This window comes from Anser brachyrhynchus, assembly GCF_964034855.1.
Source record: "Anser brachyrhynchus genome assembly, chromosome: 3".
Classification (NCBI taxonomy): domain Eukaryota; kingdom Metazoa; phylum Chordata; class Aves; order Anseriformes; family Anatidae; genus Anser; species Anser brachyrhynchus.
Genome location: NC_137696.1, coordinates 48,115,095 through 48,143,042, shown reverse-complemented (window position 1 = coordinate 48,143,042; position 27,948 = coordinate 48,115,095). Strand labels below are relative to the sequence as shown.

The 27,948-nt window shown below is 40.7% G+C and overlaps 1 protein-coding gene across 1 annotated transcript; it reads left to right on the top strand.

The window, feature by feature from the left end:
- Positions 1–9: 9 nt before the first annotated feature.
- ABCB10 (ATP binding cassette subfamily B member 10) lies at positions 10–27,885 on the top strand. Its single transcript, XM_080585624.1, has 13 exons — positions 10–508; positions 10,302–10,502; positions 10,840–11,042; positions 12,850–12,984; positions 14,002–14,148; positions 14,949–15,084; positions 18,700–18,795; positions 22,988–23,197; positions 23,495–23,574; positions 24,698–24,878; positions 25,103–25,146; positions 26,567–26,601; positions 27,262–27,885. The coding sequence occupies exons 1-13, from the start codon at positions 175–177 to the stop codon at positions 27,563–27,565; spliced, it is 2,106 nt and encodes a 701-aa protein (XP_080441750.1). The 5' UTR covers positions 10–174; the 3' UTR covers positions 27,566–27,885.
- Positions 27,886–27,948: the final 63 nt, after the last annotated feature.

The following is a 27,948-nucleotide window of genomic DNA, read 5'->3' as shown; positions in this document are numbered from 1 at the left end:
CGCCGGCGGCCGGGAGGAGGCCGCCAACCGCAGCCTTATCAGCGCGCCGCAGGGCCGGCCCCGGCCCGGGCCGCCGCGGGGGTACCGGCCCCCGGCCCATGGGCGGCGGCGGCGGCGGCTGCGAGGCGCCTCCTCCTGCCGCACACCGGCGCGGCGGGCACCGCCACCAGCGCCATGTCGGGCTACGCGCCGCGCCTGCCCTGGCTGCTGCCGCTGCTGCGGCGGGCGGCGCCGCCCCCGTGGGCTCGGGCCGCCGCCTTCAGCGCCCCGCCGCGCTCCGCCGCCGCCTGCGGGGCGCCCCCCGGGCCGCCGCCTCCGTGCCCGCCGTGCCGCCGCCGCCTCCTCCTCCTCGCCCCGCCGCGGCCGGCCGGCGGCGCCCCGCGCCCCCTCAGCGCCGCCGGCGCCGAGCCGCCCGGGCCGAGGCGGGGGGAGGCTGCCGGCGGCCCGCCGCGGCTCCCGGCCGGCAGGCTGCTGGCCCTGGCGCAGCCCGAGCGCTGGAGACTGACAGGTACCGGCCGCGGGGCGCCGCGGGGCGGGGGGGCGCCCGCAGCCGCCCTCCGGATCCTCGGTTCGAGGGGGAGGCGAGAGGTCGGCGAGTCCCGCGCGGCCAACGCGGGGCTGTGCGGTGGGAGTCCGCAGGGTGTCTGTGTGGCAGCAGTCCGAGTTACGTGTGCCGGGAGTTGCTCGCCTAAAACTTTTGAAGATGCTTTTAAAATGCTTTACTTCTGCTGGGTTTCTCTAGGGTGAAGTCAAGCTCCACAGTCACGTATTGCACCTCTCACAGCTCAGCGTCCTCTACACCGAGTAGAAACAAACTGCTCGCGGTATCCCTTCTCGCAGGGATCATGGCATAATAGCTCCTCGTAAAAAGGCGATATCCAACGGTTGTGGGTTTTATTGCTTTTTAAAACACCTTAATGGTGTGCAGCTCGTGTGCTATGTGGCGGCATTACTCCTGTAGGGCTGCAAAACATAAAACGCCTTAATTATGTGGGGCATGTGTGTGCTATGTGGCAGCGTTAGGGCTCTGCAAAGCACTCGAGCAGTTCCTTCCCACTGTGGATAAGTGGTGTTCCTCTCTGTTACCTTTATTTGGTAACAGCGAAGAGGTGCGGTGGGTAGGCTTCTTCGAAGACGTGTCTTTGAGGAATGTGAAATACTCTTGCAAGTTTTTATTCATAGTGGGTAGCTACAGAACCTCTTTATGTATTAGCATTACACAGCCAAAATAACTTGGATCCAAATGAATATTAAAAAAAAATGGTCTTTCTATGTCATGAGCACCTGCTTCATGCAGCTAATGCAGCTGTCTTGTGTGTGCGGGGTGAAAGCAGGGAAAAATTGATGGATGAAGGGAGTAAAAGTGGTGTTCAGTAAGGCTTCAGTCTTGCTCGCAGTTATTTTTCTTTGCTGGCTTATGAACTAAAAATTAAAATCCCTTTGCCAGTAACTAATGTTCAGCCTATTCGGATTTTGGTGAAGAACCGATCAGAGATTGCCTCCTGACTTCCAGAGAGGTTCTTGTTTGTTTCCATGCAAAATCTGCAAAAACAAAGAGCCCAGTTGTTTTAAAGAAGGGTTTTAGGGTTCAGAGGCTCAGAGCTAGCTGAGAACTCAATTTACCACTGAGTACAATAGTGTGCAATTGTGTTCTAAAATAGGGCTAAGTATCCATCACCTGTGCAGTATCCTGATGTTTTTATCTAAGTAAATTGACTGCCGCAGTTACTAAAAATCAGCTACATGCAGTTTTATCTTTTGAGATAACAAAATGGCCTGAATTATTTTTTTTTAAATTAACTTGATAATACCAATTCATGAGAATGGGGGCGGGGGGGGTGCAGAACATGCAGAAGTAATAACTACTTTTTTGTTTGTCTTCATTCTGGGAACAAAGTGAGTTTATGTAAAATTTTTCTTCCTTATTGACACATTAATTAAAGCAAAACTTCTGTTGTGAAGTTGTAATAGAGTGAGAAGATGGAAAAGCAAACAAGGAAGGTACCTTGGGTCGTTTTAGAGAGCGGGAATAAAAAATATGGGTAAAAATGCTCTTGTAGGTGGTTGTAAGGAAATCACATATGTGCGTTGTATCTAACACGTTAAAATACATTTTCTCTTGTTCCTGTAATATCTTTATACTACAAAACTAGTCCTTACAAACTCAGCATCTTTTACCTGTGTTCTCTAAGGAAAGAGAAAGGTTAATGGCTTCACAGTGTGAGACAATGAATCTAGGGTGAAACATTTAATTTCCTCTTCAAGCCCATGTAGCAAATGCAATGGGATCTCTTAAGAAGCTTACAGGTGCAGTTTTGTTTTGCAAGAAAGTTGAGCTCTTCCAGACCTCCTGCAGGTTACGCAGCCCGTGGCTGGTAACAGAGGCTTATGGCATTGCCCCCGTGGAGTCGTGTACCTCTTCCGTAATACTGGGCGGCAGGGGCTGTTCTGCCCCGTGTCATCCCACCCTGAAGTTCACAGCCACAGAGGATGGAGCCCTTGCACTGATGTCAGGGCTAGGGAGCAGGGGAGGATGATTTGTGAGGAAGAGCAGCTTGTGCAAGACGAGGTTCACCTGGATGGGTGCAGGGGGGGGGACATGGTGTCGGCTGAGGAGGTGCAGAGGCAAAGGGGAAGGTGACTTGCCCTGGCTGGCACCAGAGGAGGTGTTTTCATCTTGTTTTACACACAGCCTCTTCCCCGTCTGCGGGCTCAGGAAGCAGTGGTGTGCTTTGGCCTGACATTGCTGTGTACTGGCATGCAGCACCCCCTGCAATAGTTCCTTCACAGAAGGAGGTACTGGCCCTCCAGAGTCCATTAGAAGGGAAAATAGAAGTGAAAATTACCAAACATTGTACTGCCAAAAATACACGCGCACACTTATCGCAGCGTGATATACCCTATCTTTCATCCTCAGTTACTCCTAGAGCTGGGTACAGCTTAAACAGGGCATGTCTGTTAAATTTAGTAGTTCTTAATAACAGGGGTAAAAAGATGATTAAATACTACAATGGGAATCTACTCCATTAGTGGCCACATTTTTGTGCAGTGAAATTACGAGTTTTTTAATTCTGTAATACCTCCCAGATTTAACAAAGGTGGAGAGTCGTTTCGAGAATTCTTTATCTAATGTTGTGCAGTCAGTCAGGTAAACCGGTGTCTTCAGCTAAATTCAGTTCCCAGGGAGCAGGATATAGCCATCACTGAAATTACTAAATCCCACTATGTTTGCGAGGCCACAAAAATGCCTTTTCAAAATGATCCTTTTTATTTCTTCCCACCTCCTTGTTTCTCCCTGTGAGAATCTGTCTGTTGCACTTCATCCAAACCGCACGCCAAGTAAACAATAGCTCTATTGAATTGCAGGGTAAGCACAAGAAATTTAGAAATTTTTAATCCAACAGCAAAGTGTGCCCTTTTCCTGTATAACACGGACTGAATCGAAGTAAGAAGGTTCGGTTTGTACTCGGGTCTTCTCTAAAGATGTGCTCAAAGTGTTATTTTGTAAGTTTCATTTTAGAATTTTGGGAATCTTTTTTAGTAGCTTTTTCCCTATGAGTTAGGGTTGCCGTGAAATGAGAGGAATGCTGCCTTGTTCATAATCTGTTTCTTCTGTACTTTGAAGTGATGCCAGGTGATGCACTTTCTCATACTTGAATGAGGAATACTTGAATTGCTGTAGATTTTCCTTTTGTAATTTTTAATAAGGAATAAATTGCTATAAAAAACAATTCTTAAAGAAAGACGATTTAAAAAAAATAAGATCAAAATATTGTACCCAAGAGTACCTGAAGTTTTTACATTTCTTTGTAATGTAGTTCAGAAACTATTTTAATAATTTACTAGTTCCTTTGATTGGAGTAGTGAACAGCTTGAATTTATTTTATCTTTTTTTGTACAGAATGCAGGTAGAAATATGGAGAGCATCAGTTCTGAGTATTACTACCGGAAGACCATAATTTTAGTTATTAAAAAATGTCATCTTGTACAAGCATTATGTCAAGTACTTGAGTAGGAGTATATTTGAAAACTTATTTTTTTTTAGTTATTTTAGGAAGTGAAATCAGGCAAGTAATATGTATTTAGCTTGTAGTAACTCTTGCATGGTTTAATTTTGAAACTTTTGCTCTTCCAAGTTTTGCAGCATGATTTTGAACATCAGCACGCAATCCACGCTCCGTTTTAAAGATATGCGTTTACTTCTCCATTTAAAAATTAACTAAAAGACAGACATGCCTTTGAAAAAAATCAGTTTTCACACACTCACTAAAACCTTGATGGTGAGTCAAATTAATTCTGTAGTGTGCATAACAGGAAGGAAGCTGGTGGGAGCCAAGGCTTAGAGGCACCAGCATGCCCTTCTCGTCGGTACTTGGATTGAACCCGGCGCTTGTAAATCTTGCTGTTTCGTGCTGCCACCCAGTAGCTGGGACATTCCTGGCCGAAATTGAGGTTCACTTCTCAAGTCCGCATAAGTGGCCACTGTTTTCTGGTACTATATTGTGATACTGTAAAGCGGTCTGCTTGTCTAAAAGCAACTCAGCAATCGCACCTTACCTTGAATTTTCTGAAGGCAATTCTTGTGGTTTTAAAATTGTAATTACTGTATGTATGATATTTACAGGGGTAACGTGCTGATTGTTTTTTCATGTGCCGTGTGCCTTTTGTAGAAATTGAAGAGGCTGAATTCCCTCTCAGTTCCCTCTCTGAATTCCCCCCAGCTTTTCTTCTGATTTTGTTGGGGTTTGTTATTGAGCTTAAAAAAAAGATTTGAGCAGCCTTGTAGCTTTATCACAAAAAAAAAATCAACTTCTTTGGCCGGTTGGTGACAGTTCCTTATCTTAAGTTGGTGGGGAACTGTTAGTGAAGCTGTTTCGCTAGGACGTTGCAGAAACAGTAGCTGCTGGCCTCTGTCATCGATTAGGGGCTTAGGACTTTGTTTGTCTGGGAAATGTCTTTGCTGCACTCTCTGTTTGAGTGAACTGTGAAGATAGAAGGAATAATTGCTAGATTGGTCTGACGTAAAGACTGTCTTCTACACAAGATATATATGAACAAGTTAAGTGCTTTCATTTTAAACATGTCAAAAGTAAATTAAAAAAAAAAAAGCCGTACTTCTCCTGCAAACCTGGAGTTATTTTATGACTTTCCAATGTTTGGTGGTTAGAAGCTTGGCTGATTTTTATAGCTGAGGAAAATCAATATCATGAGAAAACAAAATAGAAATTTTAAATACTTTGCTATTGGAAGGAAGTCTGTTTTTTAAATATCTCTGATTAAACACTGTGAGCCCATAATTTATTTTTTAAGCTATTTTAACGTATAGTGGTAAATACTAAGAAACTTCTAATACTTTCCTGCTTTTCTGAGTGAACTCTGTACTTCTGCTGTACCTGAACTACAGACAGGTCCATTCTCCTGAAATAATAGCCCAGGGAAGGTGCTGAAAACATACAGGGGATTCTGGCGTGGGTAAATAAATGGGCCATCCCTTTGTAGTGGGTTTTGATAGGACAATAAGCTTTTCCTCTCCCCTAGCCCCAGCAAAGTAATTGCTTTTATGTTCTGTGTGTGTGGTTTTACGTTTTGTGTGTGGGTTCCAAAGGTTTTCCACAAAGGCAGAATACGGTGAAGAAGAGGCCTGTTTGTGACAGGCTCTTTGCGAGTGTCTTAGAAGACCAGCTTGAGGTACTGTGTGTGTTGATAACAACGAATTGTAAAACAGAGATACCATACTTCTTGAGAGAAAGTGCAGGCGCTTCCTTACAGTCGGTTCGAGTCAAGCCTCCGTCATTGCTCTCAGGCGCAGGTTTTGCACAGCTGTGCAAGGGCCTTCAGGGAGGCCGCGGGCCTTGCTGCCTCCTCCTCCTCCTCTCCTGTGCAAAGCAGCAGTCCTACTTGCTCCTCCCTTGCTTGGGCTTCCTCAAACCACTGTGTTCTGCCTCTCTCGTTAAGTATCTTCTCTGAAAGCTCTTCTACAAACCCTCTGTAGCCTGTTATTTCGTTTGCTCTGTAGCAAAGGACTCCTGGCAGGTCAGTCCTGCTTGCTCACGGGAGCCTCGGTGAGGAGCTCCTGACGATGATTTCTGTGAATCCCGAACATGTCATGACTCGAAGAGCAGGCTTTCTTCAAGATGGTAGACTTCCCTAAGTTGCATCATGTAAATGTGCTGAGCACAAGGGATGCACCCAGCCGATACTCTGGGGCTCTCTCCAGCACTGGCATCTATCTCTCTGTGCCCTTCAGACCCTGATCTTATTCCTAAGAGAGACAGGCTATACCTTTGAAATAACATCTCATTTAATTTCTGTTCCACAGCAATTTTCTCTGAGAGTTTCTCCAAACTGTTGTTGTATAATCCTGGTCAGTCAGATGACCCACAGTATGCCAGCCTTTTCCTGAGCTGTCTTAAAGATATTTTAAGTTGTGCAACGGTATTGTTGGTGTACCAAAGAAAAAAAAGTCTTTGTCATTTCAAAACTTGAACTGTTCTTTTGTGCTTAAAAAAAAAGAAAAAAAACACTGATCCAATAACCACATCAAACTGTCTTTAGAATCCTCCAATAAAATTTTTCTAAACCCCATAATCATCATAGAAAATAGTAACTTGCAAGATTCAGCATATTGACCACACCTGTAAATTAACACACCTGCACTAAAAGAGCTAGCAGCTTTCCAGAATGTACTGGATATGTCTTATACAGCTGTGCTGTCAGACACACACTGTATTTCTCCCGAGAACAGTATTAGAGTTGTTCTTTAATGATCTAAAGAGGACTATTAGAAAATCCTTAATTGCTGACAGTGTATTCTGGAAGAAGATTCTATCTTGAAATCATTATTTGCAGAACTGCCTCTTCACAGTGTTGATAACAGCCATTCAGCCTTCCTGCATAATCCAAAACTAATTCCTTGTGGCCAGCATTCCCCAGACAGAAATGTACTTCAGCTACCCAACAAACACGGAATTTATCAGTGGGCCTTTCTACTATAAAATAGCAATGAATGGCCTGATCTCCGTTTGTGTGCAATAGTAGACTTTATTCACCACTCCAAATGCATTTGTGGAAATTCAGTGTTAATCTTAAAAAGTCCCTATGTATTTGAATAAAACTGCACGGATAACTAGCAAAGGACAAGCATTGTCAGTTTCTACTAGAAGAGCATCTCTCACAAATCCAGAGCTCCGTCCTGCCAGCTCATGTTCAAGTGAAACCAGGAAAATGCATGAAATATTCCGGGAGGTAACATCTGTAACCTTACTGAATAGGAAAAGCTAGGTACTGCATTCATTTGCTGTGTCAACATGTGTTGCCAAGCATCATTATTGCGTTGTTTTAATGTCCTTTGTCCCTTGATTGACTTGAATGATCTTAATTCATCTGAGGTCAAATCTTTACGTATTTGTGTTTAAAATTGCTTGCAAGCCTTTCTGGGAGAAGGGCTGTTTCTTTGCTTTGTACTCTTCCACATACTGTATGGGGTGAGAGGGATGCTCTGGTAAGGACCAGCAAAATTAGAGATTTTCATAGCACTCTTGGTGGTGTTCTTGCATGTAGAAAACGGGTATTATGACCCTTCGGAGTCACTCTGTCCCTGTTCTGAAGAGAGATTTCTGATCGCTCTGGCTTGTTATTGCTCGTAAATGCCCCAGTTTATCAGTTGGTGGCCAGTCCTCTGTGCCAAGAGTGTGTCTGTAGTGAAATGAAGTTGCAGACCTGCTGTCAAAAAGCAAACCCACTTTAGCTTTAATAGAGAGCATGCTGATCTCTGCAGTGATAAAGGCATCACTTTGCACAGCCATCTAGGTTTCTGTGCAGGCAGACGAGCAAAATGTTTGCTTAAGATTTCCAGCAGGGCTTCTCAGCTGCTCCTGGAGCCAGGTCGCCTTGTCTTTGCCTCTGTTGTCCACCTGATATAGCTCTGGGTTTGTAAGTCCCATTGATTGGCTTCACATTTTCTTTTTCATCTCATAGCCTGCAAAACTGATGTTCTCTAAATATATATGTGTTTTTATATATTTTTTTTTTCCAGAATGCACTATTTCATTTGACACAATCTTCTAGCTAACAGAGTAGGCTGTGTGAAATGAATGCTATAAAGTTTACTCTGACCTTTCTTTCTGTCACTGACAGCCTCCAGTGTCACCGAAGTGTCTTCGTATCTGCTTGCTGAACACCTCGTACTCCTCCCTTTGGCCACTTATCACAGTGACAGCTCTTCTTTGAGCGGGGAGATAGGACTGTTTGCTGATTACTTTTTCTTTAATTAGTCGACAGTTTAAAAAAAAAAAAGATCAACAGCTTGGCATCTGTGCAATTTTCTAGTTATTCCGCTGGTGTAATCAAAGTGAGAGTTTCAATTATGGAACCTCATTTTGCATGTGATTTGTGATTAAATTCTTATAGACGTGCATACTGCTTAAGGGGAAAATTAAAAATAACACTCTGGATTGTGTGAGCCTTCATTTTCAGGGCTGCAGTGTTCCCATATATTTTTGACACTTTGACTGATATTGCAGTAGTTTAGTAGTCTTCAGTTTGCATTAGGTACTGGTATTTACTTTTGGTTCAGTTAAAGCTGCTGGAGGTAATTACAGTGAAATCCATGCTATTCATGAAATGAAGAGGAGCTGAAGGTAAATCCAAGTCAGGAATGCCGTACCACTAGGCAGGCGTAGAGGAATTTTAGCTGTACGCTCCTTTTTCTTTGCTGAATATTTATGTATGTAGCTGTCCAGTTCCATCCATAACTGAGAAAAGGGCTGGACTCATGGACACCGAGCTGCTACACAGCACTGTGACTGTAAAAGCAATGCTTTTGACCATCTTCCCCTGTCTTATAGAGCAGTTTCTCCTGCCAGGAGATGACCCAGCCTTGTTGGATTTTTCCCTGCTGCTTCACAACCTGAATACAGCCCTGCAGCCAGCCTGCTAATAAGGTCACTTGTTTGTGTGAAGCTTTAGCTACTGAATAATATGTTCATGAGACTTGTCTGTGTCATGGGTTACATAGGTTTGCAGCAGCAGTCGTTTGCTTTCTACTCTGGCTTTGTACAGTTTCTGTAGCTTCAAGCTAAAGCGTTTGCTTCAGGTGGTGGTGGGTATGCAGTTCTTTATATCTTGAATTCTTCATCATAAATGCACAGCTGTATTTACGCTTAAAGTAAAAACTGAAACAAAGCTTTCCGTGTGTGTGTGTGGAGGTGGTAAGGGGCATCACAGCCTCTGTGACAGATGTGAGGCATACTGCTCACAGCAGTGCACTGCTGGGGGCTCTCTGCTCTTGTCATAAATAAAAGCAATAACAGAAGCTCATTAAAATGGAAGGAAAACTGGGACAACTCCAGGATTTGCAACAGAGTTCCTTTTTGCCTTTAAAGACGTTATCTGCTAGTAGTTTTATAGTAGTCCCATGAATGGTTGCTCAAAGTGTGGGGTTGGCTGTTTGAAAATTATGCTGTATAAATGGCGTTGTTTGTTGTGGTTCAGTGGTTTTCATATCAGGTTTGTTCAGTTTCCAATCAAGAGGATTTTTTTCTAGCTCTCAGCCTTTCAGGCTTGGCTTGCCTTCTCAGAATCAAGCTGTGTTCTTGGCTCAGGAAAGTTCTTTGCAGAATAAAGTTCGTAAGGCTAAGTCTTGGTCCAGTGCAATTTTAATACGCTGTGACACAACTTCGAACAGTTACACAGGTGATCTTGCAATTCCAACAGACTTCTGTTTGTACGTACACTGTTTTTCTTTGAGACCAGCAATAGTGAAGAGTAAAACAAAAATGTATTAAATTCTTGCCCATCAAGAGTAAAACACATTTATTTGCAAATAAAATTGTATGGTTTAGAAGGTTCTCAAATGGATCTTTACTTCAGTCCATTGTTATCTCAGACTACTGGAAGCCTTAATATGATGATATGGTAATAAACATGAATAATGAAATACAAACCAAACTGGAGTGAAGGATTGTTTGTGAGATATGGAAAACTTACTGACTGTTGTGCTGTCTAAGTGTGGAAAGTTAACTTTGTCGAGCGTAAGGGGAAATGTAAGACAAAAGGAACAATTCCAGGGCTGTGATTATATGGAGAGGCTTTCAGGATTTTAATACGTACCTTGCCTAAGTTAATTTCTACAGTGACTTAAAATATCCCATTCAGAATGGGGCCTAAAAGAATGTTGATTATTTAGTGCTGGCTCTCACGAGCTTAATAGAAATTTCAAGAGAAAAAGTATTTCATATGTATTATTAAAGATCTTGCAAATTCAGACTCTTTTTCCTTGCCTTTTCCATGTTGATTTGCAGCTGCTGTTGGCTTTCTGACAGTTTCCAGTGTCATTACCATGTCAGCCCCTTTCTTTCTGGGGAAAGTTATTGACGTTATTTACACAAATCCCAGCGAAGACTTCACGGACAGCCTGTCCAGCCTGTGTGCCTTGCTGAGCGGAATCTTTTTATGTGGTGCTGCTGCTAATGCTACTCGTGTCTACCTCATGCAGACTGCAGGTAAAAACAAAAAAGTGGACCTGTGAGTTACCTTGTTTTCACAGAGTCAACATATCTAGTGATCTGAAATGAATTCTTGGCACCGGCTAAGAAATTGTCATGGAATCAGTACCTTTTCTTACCAGATCAAAGGTATATTAATAGTGAAAAGATAAGCATGCTGAAATAATTGTTCAGTTTTGTTTACTGTTACGTGATATCTCAAAGCTCCCCCTCCAGTGGTATGTTAAAACTCTGTAACATGACTGGTTCAGTGTTGTAGAGTTCAGCGATTTCTATATGGCTGGTGTGTGTAGAGTCTTGTATGCCATGCTTGACTGCCTTCTGTTTCTGACAGGACAAAGAATTGTGAAACGTTTGCGAACAACCTTGTTCTCCTCTATTCTGAAGCAAGAAACTGCTTTCTTTGACAAGACCAGAACAGGAGAGCTGATAAACCGCTTATCTTCAGATACAGCGCTCTTGGGCCGTTCGCTGACCGAAAACCTTTCCGATGGGCTCAGAGCAGCAGCTCAGGCATCTGTGGGGGTTGGAATGATGGTAGGGTGGTCTCCTCCTTGCTTGTTGCTTCTTGCAGTTTCATCTTTGTTTCGCTTCTGTTTGGTAATTGTGAATGCCATTCAGTCCAGCAACTGTTGTGTGTTCTTGGATCCAAGTGTATTTCATTCGTTATTAACGCATACAATAACCTTTGTGCGCTGCATTGCAAGAGATGGTGTGCTTATAGCCACTTGATGTTTATTCATGAGCCAAAATATGGAGCCAAAAAATGGAGAACGAAGGTTTGAAATTAACTACTCTTGTTTCCCTAATTTATCAAGTGAAATTATAGACAAATAATTGAACTCCATTCTTACTGAAGATATTAAAATAAGTGATAATGTTCCCATGATTGTAGGTAGAATAAGGTGTGAGGGGCCTGATGTGAAAGTCGTTGAAGTTTGTTGATTCTGGGTAAAGCCTAGGTGAGCAAAAACAGCACTGAACTTCAAATTACCACTGAAGATTTTTATGAGTGGTAGTCTTTCAGCTTTAATCTGTTAATAAAGAACATAGAATCATATAATAGAATCCTAGAATCATCTCAATTAGAAAACACCTTCAAGATCACCAAGACCAACCATCAGCCTCCCATCACTAAACCACGTCCCTTGCTGCTATATTTAGGTAGAAAGCATGTTAGCAAAAACTTTGGTGCAGTGCACCAGTCAATATTCCGCAGTGGTCAGTTGGTTTACATAAAAGTCTGACTTCCCATGTTGGTTTCTGTGGTATGAGTTTTGTTATGCTTATCTGAGAGAAGATATGCTGGTGGCAATTATCTTGAATGAAAGTATGGTAACTTCTGCCATCTACCTAGTGATAAAAACAGAGAGCAAAAAATTTCAATACAAATAAACAAACAAAAACTTCCAAGACTGATGTTATTAGAAACAGGTAACAGTTTCCATTATGAAGCTTTAAAGCTTTAATGCTTTGTTGCTGATAACAAGTATGGTTTTCTGTCTTTATCTAAGCCAATAGAGTCTAAGGTTTATGGTACCATAGGTTAACTGGAATAACCATATATAAAGCACCTTGCTTAAAAATGCTACTGTGATGCAGTCTTAAAAAGTGGACTATAAAGATTACCTAGAAAGAGGGATTATTATAGAATAATTATAAAGCCTGTCAAATCAATTTTGAAAATTTTTTTTTTTGAGATTTGTCTGGTTTGATTACAGAAAGCAAAATGAAGTGAAAACATATTAGATCTAATGTTAAGAAATCATGAAAAGAATCCATTTAGGAGCTTTAATGATGATTGCTGTTACGAGTGATAAGGTTTTGCAACATTAAATCCATTATTCCAGGTTATGACCATGAGTGCCAAGGAGTGCTGGTGACTCTACCTGTTCCTCAGTTACCTCAAAGTACTGTATGATGTTTCTCTACTTGAACTTTCTGTATTACACCATTTATTTAAAAGTTGTGACAGCACTTTAGAAACTATGTAATAGCTTGTGTCTTTCAGCATTCCCAGGAGATTTCCTGGTAGGCTTGTTTACTGGCAGGTTGAGACACTTCGCTAAGCCCACACAGCGAACCACTGAGAAAGCTGGAAATGAAATCCAGACCACTTGACTTTTAATCCTTTGTTCTAGCCATGGGATACATTCCCCAAATGCTATGGAGGAATAGATATTTCGCCTGGAAGAAATAAAACATGATAAATGAAAGCGTGGCAGCACTAAATTACAATCTTACTAATTTCAGAAAACTCTAGTGAGGGAAGCTGCAATTCAGTACTCCAGTGGCTTATTTTTAATCTGAACATAAACCCCTGATACATACCTTTTTCTTCTAGTTTTTTGTGTCTCCTAGCCTTGCTGCATTTGTTCTGAGCATTGTGCCACCCCTGGCTGTCCTGGCTGTGATTTATGGAAGATACTTGAGAAAACTTACTAAAATGACCCAAGATTCTCTTGCAGAAGCAACACAGGTAATCTTGTAGCAGATAACTTTCTAGCTAACTTCAAAGTTGCTCTAGTGTACTTAGGTTAGCATCTCTGAAGTTACAGATATTCTGAAGATAATTGTACTGTTCGTTGCCCTAAGGCCTGCTGTGCCTGTAGTTTTGCACCTGGACAGTGTGAAAGCTAAACTTTAACACTTATCCATAGATCTCAAAAACAACAGTGCTTTGGGGGGTGGGGTGGGGAAACAAACAAAAAAACCCACTATCCATACATTATAAGGTGCCTTGGGAATTAAGAAATGTGCATTGTGGAAAGGATAAGGAGATTAGGCTAGAACTGTGTGACAGCATCAAAAAAATCAATCTGTGAAGCCCTGTGTAATTTAGTACCTGGGTCTGACAAACACTTTTCTCGGACTATGGTTATTAGCTTGAAGCCATCAAACTCATAGTTAAAATAGCCGTAGTTGTCAGCTGTTGTAAACTTGGAATGTCCTGAATAGGACTTGTGTAAATTGACTCTGCAGTACAACAGTTCTCTCTTCTATTCATCTCCCTTGTCCTATATCAAAAGGAAGCTCACGTCTTTGAAAACCATGCATGGGAGTTCACATGAACAGGCAATTTTAGTGTTCTATTCAAATCTTCAGGTTGAATGGGGTGTGGATGAATAATTATATTTTAATCTCATATTTTTAATCCCAAAAGGGGCCTTGTTTTTTGTCAGACCATCACAATGTCTATTAACAACTTCGTCTAACTGGTTACAGTTGAGGTCATTTTAGAATTATTACTTTGCTGTTTATAAGTTAAAATACGGAGTTGGAATGGGGCATTACTAGTTTAAATTAATTCCCAGTGCTGCTTTGTTTAAATGAGTGGAATTGTTTCAGGAAATAACTGCAAGGAGGGCACGAGAAAATTTCCAGTGGTATCCGAAGGAATGTATTTGGAGATACTGGCTTAACTCTCGAATGGTCTATAATATGAACTTTCAAAATTCTGTGTCTGCGTGTATTTTTGTTTTTTGCTTTAATCTAGTTAGCTGAAGAGCGTATTGGAAACATACGAACAGTTCGAGCCTTTGGGCAAGAAATGGCTGAAATGCAGAAATACACCAATAAAGTTGATTATGTGCTACAGTTGGCTAAAAAAGAGGCACTAGCTCGGGCAGGCTTCTTTGGAGCAGTAAGTATGCCCTGATGAAAGAAACCAACCATGCTATTCCAAGCATCAATTATTTTAATATTCACGAGGATACTTACAAATCTGCAAATAAATGAATTGAGTGTAAATTGAACCTACATAGAAGTGTGGGAATACTGGACTTAAATCAGTCTAAATTGCTGTGAAACTGCACCCCAAGATGAAGTGGTATGATAAAGCAAATTTAAGCCTCAATTTCTGCCCCACACCTTCCCTGGCACTATTTATCTAAGCCCATAACTTTTATTCAGGGAACTAAACCAGTGGAAACCTTTCACCCACCTTTGGTGTTTTACAGGTTTGGCTTCCTGATGAGATGAGCACACGTGCCAAGGAAACTGGGGAGTGCATGGATAGGGGAGGGGGGATGGGATTGCATTTTTCTGTACCGCTTGCAGTGAATACATTTAACAGTTAAAACTGCAGCCTAACTGCAGACTATCAACTCTGCTCCTTGAATTATGCCAATGTTTGGCATTCCTTTCCATCACGAGGAATGAGATTTTTCTTTTTTTTTTTTTCTTAAAAGGGGCGGTGGGGTTGTTCTTTGAACACTTGTTGGATAACACACCGTAGTGCTGCTGGGCTGTTCTGTTGGGCTGTCAGCTCGTTTGGGGTTAGAGTTGGTTTTGTTTGAATTTAACTTAGTACTCCAAAACTATATATACACTTAGTATGGGAATTGTTTTATTAGAAGGAAAATTCTGAAACAGCATTTTAGAGGATGAAGTTTAGGATGTGTGTGACAAATCTCACTTTTCCTTTTTTTTGTTTTTCCTTAGACTGGTCTTTCTGGAAACTTAATTGTCCTCTCAGTCTTGTACAAAGGAGGATTACTGATGGGCAATGCCTACATGACAGTTGGTGAACTCTCTTCATTCCTTATGTATGCCTTCTGGGTTGGAATAAGTATTGGAGGTATGGAATAAGAAATTAGATCTTGTTCACATCAAAGCATTACCGTCAGTATGGGGGTGGAAGGGAAGAAGCTCTTAAAAGATCTGGCTTACTTAAAACGTCTTCTCAAAATGATTTTCCCAAGAAATCATACTTTTTCTTATGAAGAGTTAATGAAAATAGTAATTTATAACTTAATGTAAGCTTTATATGTTCCCAAAAGAATACAGAGGTTATTTTTTTCAATGTGGATATGCAATAGATAAGTATTGCTCTTGTTTTCTTTGGATCTAAACTAAGATATTTGGCATGTTTTTTAAAGAAATAGTATTTGTTTGTTTGTTTTAAAATGGTTTCCTGTGTTAAACGCAGTCTAGTTAGAAAGGCATGTAGAATTTACCTGTAACTCAATATAAAAAGCGTCTTGAGCTGGAAAAAGTAAATAAAATGCCAGCAGAACACTACATTCTGGTGCTAACCTTTTGTTTTACCTTTCTGGCTGACTCCTTTCTGAAGCTCAGACTCTGTAATCTACTGGCCCAGAAACAAACTGTTCATCTCTTTGAGAGAGCAGTCTTCACTACTGCATGCAGGCAAAAATGAAGATAAGGTACTTTGAAGCTTGATAACTGATTGGAAGGGCTCTTCTTTAAAATGAGTGTTGCTTCTGATAGATCGGCAGGGCAGTGCAGCTCATCTGTACTCCTATTTTCTAAGGCAAAGCCTGATATCGTGGGAAGCACAAAGATGTGCCTGAAGGCAAAATTCACAAAACCTGCTTCCGTGGATATCAAAGTCGCTGTGGCACCCATTCCAACCACCAAAACCCCTATCTTCTTTTTGAATCATTCAAGTCTGGTCAACAAACAGATACCTGGCACTTTGAAAATGTGGGAAAAATGAATATTAAAGATATAAAAATAATGTTAGGCACACTAAAAAATATGTTTGACTAATATCTGCAATAAAAACATATTTTTAAATTCTACTTAAGATTAATTTGTGTCCAGTTCTGGGTTCCCCAGTACAAGAGGGGCATAGAACTACTGCAGCGAGTCCAGAGGAAGGCTGCGAAGATGTTTTGAGGACTGGAGCACCTGTTGTACAAAGGACAGGCTGAGAGAACTGGGCCTGTTTTGCCTGGAAAAGAGGAGTCTGAGGGGAGACCTCATCAATGTGTATAAATATCTGAAGGGAGGGTGTCAAGAAGATAGAGACAGTCTCTTTTCAGTTGTGCCCAGCAACAGGACAAGAGGCAATGGGCACAAACTGAAGCACAGGAAGTACGAGTTGAATATGCACATATCACAGCATTTCTTTACTGTGAGGGTGACAGAGCACTGCAACTCGTTGCCCAGAGAGGTTGTAGAGTCTCCTTCTCTGGAGATACTCAAAACCCGCCTGGATGCCATCCTACACAATGTGCTCTAGGTGATCCTGCTTGGCTGAGGGGCTGGACTAGATGACCTTCAGAGGTCCCTTCCAACCAAGGACATTCTGTGATTGAGGAATACAGTTCTGCACAGAGCTCATTCTCAGAGTCATAGAATATCCTGAGTTGGAAGGGACCCACAAGGATTGTTAAGTCCAACTCCGGGCTCTGCACAGGACCACCCAAAACTCAACCCATATGTCTGAGAGCGTTGTCCAGGTGCTGCTTGAACTTGACAGGCTCAGTGCCGTGAACACTGCTCTCGGGAGCCTGTCCCAGTGCCCGACCCCCCTCTGGGTGCAGAACCTTTCCCTAACACCCAGCCTGACCCTCCCCTGTCCCAGCCCCAGGCCGTCCCCTCAGGTCCTGTCGCTGTCCCCAGAGAGCAGAGCTCAGCGCCTGCCCCTCCGCTCCCCTCGTGAGGGAGCTGCAGGCCGCCATGAGGCCTCCCCTCAGCCTGCTCTGGGCTGGGCTGGACAAACCAAGGGACCTCAGCTGCTCCTCAGGCATCTTCCCCTCTAGATCCTTCATTTTTGTAGCCCTCCTTTGGACATTCTCTGATAGTTTTATGTCCTCCTTGTGCTGTGACACCCAAAATCGCTCACAGTGCTCAATGTGAGGCCGCCCCAGCACAGAGCAGAGCAGGACTATCACTTCCTCGACCAGCTGGCAGTGCTGTGCCTGATAAACCCCAGGTTTTTCCTTTTGGCTGTCAGGGTGCACCGTTGGCAAGTTGAACGTGAGTCATCGACCAGAACCCCCAGACCCATTTCCATGGGGCTGTTCTCCCATCTCTGCTTTGTCTACGTCTTCGTGAGGTGACCATGCTCATCAAGTAACGGACCAATATTATCTCTGGTCCACCTTTTGCTGTTAACATGTTTTAAAAAGTCCTTTATATTGTCCCCCACAAGTACTTGCTAGTTTCAACTCAAATTGAGCTTTGGCTGCTTGAACTTTCTCCCTACACTGGCAAACAGCAACACTGTAGTCCTCCTACCTCAATTCCAGTGGCTGTACGCTTTCTTTTTCTGTCTGAGCCATAGAAGAATATCTCTGCTCAGCCAAGTCAACCTTCTGCCCTGCCTGCTTGGCTTCCAGCATTTTGGAATTGCCTATTCCTATGTACTTAAGAGGTGGTACTTAAAAATTGACCAGCACTGATAGACCCCAATGCCTTCAAAAGCAGTTTCCCAGGGAATCCTGCTAACTAGTTCCCTGAGCAACCTGAAGTCTGCTGTCCCCATATTCAAGGTTGAAGTTTTGGTGGCAGTTCCTTGAAGAATAAATCATCAGTGTTATCATCCTGGCTGGGTAACCTATAGACTCCCACAGCAAAATCCACCTCATTTGCTTGTCCCTTACTACTTACCCAGAGGCTCTCAACTGTGTCATTGTCAACTGTGAGCTCTGTACAGTCCAGCCCCTCCATTATGTACATCATGGGGACTCAGAAGTAAAGCTGTTGTGCCACAAGGTGCCTGCCTTCCTTGACACCTACAAACAGAAATCTGCTGAGCGCTAAGTTTGCTTAGTATATGTCATTATCAGTACATACAGGAGTTCATCCAGTGAGCTGTGAAGTTCGTCGTATAATCTGGAACATTGCCCCTTCTTGTGTTTGCTGTAAGCGTTTTCTGTTTACAATAGTTTACTGTAAGTGTTTTCTACCAAACACTGAAGACAGGTGGCGAAAATTGAAAACATTTTCTACTTAGTATTTGCTGTCCATATTATACAATCTTATTTTTTATGAGTGGTTGTGAATATGCAAACCTGGGTGTCTCAGTTTCAAGGGGCTGTGTGAGACTCATGCCTTCTCCTCCATGCTGTGCTATAGACTGCAGAAGGTTTGGGTTTTTCTTCCAAGTAGATAGCTTCTCGCCAAAGCTAGTGCCTTGTGTGGCCACCTTTCAGATAGTGCTCCGCAAAGCATGCTTTGCTTTTGAATAGACACAAGCTTTGATGTTTTAACTTCAATTTGTTTCCTTCAGAATGATATTTTTTTTCAAAGATACAAAAAATGGTGAATAAAGGTTGTTGGTAGCTCTCAAGTGAGACTAGATAGGATTCAAACCAACAAGTCTGATGATGTATTGGAGTAAGAGATCCCCTGTGTGTGTCCAATGCTTCAATGTTGATATAACACAAAGTTAATGTCTCCTAATGTCTTCCATTCATAATTCTCTTCTGATTTTGTTTAGGTCTAAGTTCCTTTTATTCCGAACTAATGAAAGGATTAGGTGCTGGTGGACGTCTATGGGAACTTATTGAGAGGAAGCCCCAACTTCCATTTAATGGTGGGTCCTTGGTTTGTTATTGTTTATAGGTTGACTTTCCTCTGTACTTCAGAAAGAGGTGTGTAATACTTAAAGGTAGTATTAACTTAAAATTTTCAGAAAGAAACAAGATACAATGGTAACTTTTCTGCCTTTTCCTAACTATGAAACAGATGATGAAAATTTCCTTTAATTAAGCTCAAAATTTCTTTTGTTTTGTTTTCTTCCTTTTTTTAACTAATTCAGGATATGCTTTTAAATATATTACTTTGAAAGTTATGTGACTGAGGACATGCTCATTTCTAGCTCCTTGCTTTGATGTCAGCACCGCTTTCTCTTGGATCAGCTTTAGAGTTAAGAGTGGAAGGAAGAAAAAGAAGGGAGGAGCTCTGTATGAGATGGCTGTATTTCGTATTTTCACTAAAAGGCTTACCATGCGCATCTCTAATGGCTAAGAAATTAGCAGTCTGAAAAAAGAAGCTTTCAAAAACAGGTATTTTTCATTAAGAGTATATCAAGTTTATGCAAACAATTCATATCAATCCAGTGAAAATGGTTCCTTAGTGTCAACTTGAAACCTCACTTGCAAGCACAGACAGTTTGATGCCCTTGAGCAGCATGCCAAACTGAACTTTTAGCTTTTCTGCTGTAGGAGTTGGGGGGCTAAGATATGACTAGGGAATTAAAAGAAGGAAGGGAGCCGAGATGGAAAGTCCTTCTTGGGAGAGCATAGGATGTACAGGTACAGCAATTGTGACTTCTGAAATAATTTACGGCCCTCTCCTCGCAGTAGCACTGCCCACATTGCCCTCTTCTTTAGAGGGGGAAAGAGCCATTCTGGCACATGGTTTACCTAAATCACCCATGGGTAGGGGAGTTATGGGTCTCTTTGCATGAGCAGCTTGCCATACCAGGCAGTCTCCTTGCCTGGCGTGTGTGGTGTTGGACCTGGTTCCATGGGCATAGTGTTTTTTTGATATAACTACAGTGTTCTAAGCCATGAACAAAGAAGTTTTGAAGGGGAGGTAATGTCCTTGATGTCCTTGACATTGCTGGGAGTGTGAAGAAAAACATTTTTTGTGACAAATCAGTCATTCACATCTGACTTTTTGTGGGCTGCTTTAGGCCTAAAGATAGATTTGCATGTCTGAAATCACATCTGTTTTTATCAGTAGGTTTACAGAAAAAAGTGCTCACCTTTGAGAGGTGTTAGGTTTTATAGCGGAATAACTTGCTGATGTAGTTGTCAAATTCCCAAAAGAAGATACGCAAACACCATCTATAAATCTGCCTTTTTGCCCGTGTAATTTTTTTTTTGTCAGCAACACTTAATTCACAGCTCTATTTTTTAGAAGCCACACGATGCCTTCCAGTGTATAAACGGCTTTTGCTTGTTTCAAAGTAGTTCACTGAGCTGCTTGTAGAAGACAATTTCTGTGTGAATTTTTCTTTCATCAGCTGCATTGCATTAAGCAGAAATCATACACAAGTTTTGTCCAGCTCTGCATGCTGATAACAAATGCAATATAGTAGAGTCTAGGTGAGCTGTCAGCACTGTAGTTACTCTCTAATCTTTATCTGGTTCTCTAATTTGGAAACTTTGTAAGGGCTAGCGTAAGAGGAAGAGGAGAAAACATTCAACAGACCTAACAGATCTTTTGAGTGAGCCATGGTTTAGGGAACTGAGTTTTATCTTTGAGTTGTTTGATGCAGAGGGGTGTTTTTGAAATACTCAGCTTCAGTTGGTTGGTTTTTTTTTTTTTTTTTTTTTTTTTTTCCAGCTTCTGTTTCCCTGTACTGGAATTACTGGGGTTCTTAATTTGACTGACACCAAGGCACAGTCTGGGCTTTGTCTCATTTCTCTTCACAGCTGCAAGCCTGTGTCTGTAGGATGCTTTTCAGTGCATAAAGGCCTTACTTAGGCAATTAAAAGTACCATTGTCTCGAATAGATGGAAGTAGAGACTTAGAATAAAACCCATTGGCGCAAGAGGTAACCACCAACTGGAAGGGATAGCTAGACGTTCCTGTCTTTACTAAGGAAGTTACCTTAAACTTCCTACCATGACAGAGAATTATCCAGTGTTGCACTGCAGCATGCTGTGCCCTATATAGACGTAGTGCAACTGTTGATTTCATCATCATTTGGATGTGATATTTTTTTTTAAATATGGATTATTTCAGTGGTCTTCATCTTTATGGTGGTATCGGGGCAGAGTAAGCAGTAGTATTGGGGAAGAAGTTGGCTTTCCCCCTGAAGGTATTGAATTGTTTAATTATACCAATCCAGAAAATGTTATTTATTGTATAGAGTGAAAATAAATTGGACAACGTTTCAGACATCTACGTTGCATAGGCTTAGAGAAAATTTCTTTTAGGTTTCCTTTCACTATAAACTAAATACCTAAGAAAGGATATAAACCTTTGTCTCAAGGAACAATTATAGTTGATATATCTACTGTCTTGGCTGCTTAGGTTTTATTTTGACTGAACTCCAGCTATATTATTTTTTCTGGTGACAACAAATATTTCAAGAACTGATGATAATGTCTTTCTTTCCCCCGTCTCTATAATCCAAACATAAATCAAGCACAATCCTGCATATAGCTTTTAGATATTTTTACAAGTAATATGTAGAGGAAGGACTTGTGGTGCCAGACTTCCTGTATTGCAGTAGATTTCAGTGTTGCAGGCCATGTAATAGACTATGCAATAGCTGTAACTGAGAATAAAGATAAGTGATTACTTGTTGGTTTGACATAGTAAGGATTTGGCTGCTAGCAGGGGATTTAGCAAATACATTTCTCTTCCCAGTAAAGGGTTTATGGGTTGTTATGCTTTAGGTAGCAAACAAGTTACAATGTGTATGTCCATAGTTTAAAGTCAAGGAAGGAGTTTAAAATTGCACGTGCTTGCCTTTGCCATTTCTGTGCTGCTACCATTAAACTGAAAGTCTGAAGCTTGGGGAAGAGGAAGGAATCTGGGAGAAAGAGAAGCGGTCGAAATGGCTTGCTCTATGAACAGAATGGCTAGTAAAAATCTTGACTGCTAGTGATCAGTGTCTGAGTTCCCTCTCCATCTTCCTCTCCCAGTTACCTGTTTAACCAAATGGGCATGTGATACCATCTGCTGTGGCTGCTTGGGGGTTACATCTGAAAATAATGAAAGCTCAGGGGTGATGTGGCTTCAGCTGAACACTGCTTGGGTATTGCTCTGGTGCTGCCAGTTTTCCCAAAACTGGTAGGAATTTCAAGAGCGAAACTCTGTCAGTTGGTAATGCTGCACCACTGTCAAATTAGCTAACTTTGTATGGACATGTCTTGTTGGGATATACCTGGGCTTGAAGAAATTGTGTTTCTTTGTTTTATCTACTTTTAAGCTTTTTCCAGTACTGTGGTACTTCTTTAAGATAATTGTTAAGTCAAATGTTGTGTTCCAGAAAGAAGTTCCTTTTATTTAACTTCGGCAATCATTCATTCATGCTGGTTTGTTATGGTATTTCACAAACTGAAACCTTAGTTTCTCTGAACTGTTGCATAAGAATTACGCCTCTGGCCTTTGAATGCTCTCTTGTCCGGAATTTATTATGATATATTTTCCAATTTATAAAAATCCAAGTCGTAAAATTAGCCATTTATGCACAAACCTAGCAACAATTTTGTTCTAGTGACAGTTTTTGCTTAAATGCTAAGCAATTAACAGGTAGTGAAAAGTGAACGCGCTTGTCCAAAGGGGAGGGCATTTCAGGTGACTGTGGCTCAGTGAGAGGGCAGTAAGGGATTTGCAATGTTTATCTTTTTGCATCTCTTCTATGGCAACAGGACTTTGGCCTTCAACAGTGTGTCATTTTATTTCATTGCTCCTAATTGACAAATGTAAATTGCTTCTAATATGTTTAAAAATTCAGATTGTACTAGAAGCAAACACCATAGTCGTTACATATTAGCAAGATGCAAATTATTCCTGTTGCTGTAGCAGCCTGAGGCTTCACTGCTGGTGAGCAACCTGAAATTGCAGTCAGGCGTGAGCAGTGCCCCACGCTGATTCAATCATGGCTGAAATATAATCCCTGTGGGCCGGTGTTGTGACTTGCAGCTATCCCTAGGTTTAATGAGGAGACAGATATTTATACTGAGTATCTGTAAAGCAGGTCTAGGAGGTCTGAGCTGATTTTTACTTCTGTTCAAATGTTTCTATTTTATTCTGTCATATAGAGGGAATCACACTAGGCAAATCCACATTCAGAGGTGCTTTGGAATTCAAGAACGTTGAGTTTGCATATCCGACACGTCCAGAAGCATCCATTTTCAAAGATTTCAGCCTTTCCATTCCGGCTGGCTCTGTCATGGCTCTGGTTGGCCCAAGTGGTACAGGGAAATCGACTATTGTATCCCTTCTCCTGAGGCTGTACGATCCTATCTCAGGTATGTTTTGAGTGTTGCTCTCATTTGACAAATGATGCTTTGTGCCTTAGATACACCCTATAAACAAGGAGGGTTCCTGCACTGAGGTCCTGTTGTGACTATCCCACTGATGTAGCATGCTTCCCTCTGGGGTGTGCAATTACCTTGCAGTGGTGCCTGCATAGCTTTGCCTTTCTGATCTGCCCTGACAAGATGCCAGGTTGTGATTCCCCAGGGGTCTTTGTTCTCAACTGTTCTTTCCGCCTCTTTTCCAGTACATGTCAGAACACACTTGACTTTACTGTTTCTTAATTTAAGGTACTATCACTGTTGATGGCTTTGATATTCGTCAGTTAAATCCACTGTGGTTCAGGACAAAGATTGGAACAGTAAGTCAGGTGAGGAAGAAAAAAATTCTAAATGAATGAAATAATTTTGTCTAAGCAACTTGTGGTGCCTCACTTTTCTTGTTTTTAGCAGTATGTAATCTTGCATCTCAGAGAAAACAATAAAGCTCCTCCTTCTCACCGTAACTGTTGTTATGCATGTCTTATTCTAAAAATAAGTATTCAGAGCTAGCCCCATTATTCTGTAGTCTGTTTTTTTTCTGTAGTCTGTTTAATTAGAGAGATACAAACTAGTTGCTGAAAAGAAAAATGTGCATGTGGAGACTGGGAAGTACACTGTCGCAAATTATATGGGTTCAAGTACCTTGATGTTTGCTCTGATTTGTTGAAGAAAGCAACACAAAACTTAACATTTAGTCATGTTTTGTATTAATGGCAGTTACACAATCATATTTTACACAACCATATGAAAAATGACCTGTGCTCAGTGTAATTTCCTGGCAAACACAATTCTCTAACTGGGTATACATTGCATTTCAAAACATCTGCTTTATGTAGTAATGCCACCAAATGCTTTTGTGCAAAAATGATGTTCCTGTGGGCATATTAACATTTTTCTTTTTGAATGTATTTCATTTTATCCAGGCTGGAGTTACCAGAGATTCCATACTATATAGCATGTTTCTTACTTATGTTATACCAGAGCAGACTTACCTTGTTTCAGACATTTTCCCATCACTTGTCCTATCTGACAATCCTTTATTCTATTTTAAGCTTTAATTAAACGCACGAAATGCCATAAAATTTATGTAGAGGTAGTTAAGAGAAGATTCAGTATGTACATGATGATAAGTAGTAAAACATGAAGGGAGATTTTCTGATGTTTGGATGAATAGATCTTTCTGAATTCTTCCTCAAATATTATGAATTGAGGGCTATGTCATGTTTTGTCAGTTTAAAAAAAAAATACTTATTTTTTTCAACTGCGCATTTTATTGTTAGGAGAGTTTTGTTGTGTTTTTGTTTTTGTTGTTTGTTTTGTTTTTAAATCAATGAACTTTAACGTACATACAATGCTGGGTCTTCTAAGTGGGATTTATGTTATTTGAAATATAGACAATATGTGCATGTAATTACAAATACGACATATTATGTACATCTTTGAATTTTTCAGGAACCAATTCTATTCTCCTGTTCTATTGCTGAAAATATTGCATATGGTGCAGAGGATCCATCTACAGTGACTGCAGAGGAGATTCAGAAAGTTGCTGAAATAGCTAATGCTGCTAGTTTTATCAGAGATTTTCCGAAAGGGTTTGACACTGTAGTTGGAGAAAAAGGCATTCTACTTTCAGGTACATTTTTATTTTATCCTAAAGAAATCTTGCTGCTACAGAGTGAAGCCAAAATTCTATTATTTTTTGTTAATTAGTCTTTTCTGCAAGTCATAGTCCACCATAAATATTAACAAATACTTCTTACATTTCTGTTCCCCTCCTAAATTGCACGTGCCTAATTGTGTTCCGGCCTTCAGTTAAAAGTACTTTATATCTATGAATTTACTGACTTTTTCCCCCAGGTGGACAGAAGCAGCGAATTGCTATTGCTCGAGCTCTGCTCAAGGTAAGACTGCACAACTACTTAACTACTTTGTGGGGAAGGTGAGAGGATTAAAGAGGAGGAAGCCTTTCGATGGGAGGGTTGGAAAAATCTTTTTTTAAAAAAATATATGTACATATATATAAATTTACATCTTTTGTATCAGGGAGTTTGAAAGGTCTGATTGGTTTAAATACAGAAAATTTACTTATGTAAGCGCTTCTTCCTGTCTTTCAGTCATGTTTTTCTAATGATAGTTCTTGCCAAGAGTGATAGTAAATCACAGTATAATGGCTTTCTTTCATAAGACCATGTCAAGGATGAAGGAAGGCTTTAAGAATATGGTGTTAGTAAACTTACATAATATAACTTTGTTCAGTCTCTCTTCAGATCTTTTATGGGTTGTTTTTTTGGCTTGCAGCTTACCAGTGCTATAGATGCCCAGTCTTGATTTTGAGGGGAGCTGGTCTCAATTTGGAGTGACATTAGTTCAGGCACAACATCATGCCTTTTTTTTTTCTTCAAGGGTTGGCATGGTTTTAGCTTTAAGGCAGGCTGTGTGCCTGGAGCCGATACTCAGCTGGAACTTTGAGCCTTGTTGAAGCCAACCTAGATTCCTATTAAATCACCCAGGTCTCTATAGCACTCTAGCATGCCTAGTTCTGCTAGATTACTGGGAAATTTTCATTGTACCATTCTCTTTTACCACAAATGCTGAAAAGTCAATTGCATTTCACATCAAGCACAACTCATAGGAGTAGAAACTTTATTTGGAAAAAAAAAAGTTGTAAAAAATGAGTTGTTGAGACATGTGTGTTGGGGTGCAGTGCTGTCTCTTGATCAAGTAAGTTGATAGTAAAATCTTCAGACTTTAGCTGAAAGAGAAGGAAGTTTGGATTTTATACTGTAGTTCGGAAAAGAATTCTTAGGCATTTGAATGCGGCTGGTCTTTTTGTTTTTTAATTGGGAAGAGTTCTTAAATACTATGTATTTAATCTATGGTGAAGTACTGCTTGTTGGTAGGTTTTTGATATTTTTTGATTCTAGACAGTTATATGTAGTAGACTGACTACAAGCAGAGGGTAGTTGAACTCCTGTGAAAGATCTGTGTAACAGCAGTGAATAGGAAATTGAACGTCATACTGCAGTGCTGCTGAGTGTACATTAAAAATTGTCTCCCACTGCAGTATGTTTAGTTTGTATCTTTTAAACAGTGATCAGTTAATATGTTCTGTTACTTTAGCTTGCAAAATTTGAAGATGAGTTATTTCCGTTTTGTCCTCTTAGCATGTAGTCTTCTTAAAGTAATGCTTTCTTTGAGTGACACCCAATTCTTTTGATGAAATATGTACTTGGAATTTTCAGCTGTATGAATACTGTTGCTATTGATATGAATATTCAGATGTCGAAGTGTAACTGTAACCAATTTTACTTTCTTCTTTAGAATCCTAAAATTCTTCTGTTAGATGAAGCAACAAGGTAAGAAAGAAAATGGAAACTTAGAAATGATCTATTTGTAAAACTGAGATTTGGGTAGTGTTCCATCTCCTTTATCTGCACGCCCTTGCGCAAATTATCTAGCATCTGACTTCTCCCTGCACACCCCTCCTCCATCCCCCTCCTCCCCCCCCCCCCAAAAAAAAGGTGTTTTCTAAAAAAAAAAAAAAAAGGTGTTTTCTAGGTAAATGTATTAAGATACCTGTGATACGAGCTTTCTTTATGAAGAGTGGAAGGGATAGCTGGTACACCATATTACAGTATTTCAGTTAACTCTGTAATGTGCAACTTAGCTTTGAAGCAGATGTTTCAAAATCTTTTTGTACCTTTAGTTTAAATGATGAAGTTGTTAGTATAAAAGAGATGATTGTAGTGCAGCACAACTTTTTTCACTGAATTCATTTGGTATTATTTCTTCATGCGTATTTTTGCATATGACAACAAGTAACTCATATAACTTGGATGTGTGCGCTACACATGTTCGTGTAACTTTTCCTGCAGTTCCATTTGTTCAGCTTCACCAACCGTATCAAGTGTTTGGTGTTTTAGCAAAATATGCCTAATGCAAACAAAACTAACCTGTCCTTAAAATAACAAATACCCTCTTCTCCCCACCCCCTTCTGCTTCTTGTTTCTTATTAGTGCTTTAGATGCTGAAAATGAATATCTAGTGCAAGAAGCTCTGGACCGGCTGATGGAAGGGAGGACAGTCTTAATTATTGCTCATCGTCTGTCTACTATTCAGAATGCTGATTCTGTTGCAGTCCTTGGTCAGGGCAAAATCCTTGAGTGCGGAAAACATGAGGAACTACTTGCAAATCCAAATGGACTTTTCAGGAAACTAATGCAGAAACAAGCATTTCTTCAGAATAGTGATGCTTTTGCATTAGATGTACAATCTGGAGAAAATAATCTATTAAAAGAAAATGTACGAGAGAATGTATGAGTAATGGAAGCTTACAAACTACAAAGAATATAACTTATGTTTCAGTTATGTAAAGTAAATGTTATATTTTTCCAAAATGTACAAAATATCCTTTTGAAACTTTAATGTGTTTAAACTTTTTATTGAGAGCTTTTTAATAATTATTGTAACTTTTTAAAATGTCTATCACATTCAGACAATTTCAGTGTGTAGATTTTTCTGCTTTGTGTGTTACGTTGAGACCATTTAGACTCTTGTTTGTTGTAATGCACTGTATGATGATGTGCTGCATTCTCAAGTAAAATCAGTATTTTAAGGGGAATTAAATGTCAAACTGATCATTTTCATGTCATTGTCTCTTCCCTTTTCAAGGAATTTTTGTTTCCATGTTTGTTGCTAATCTT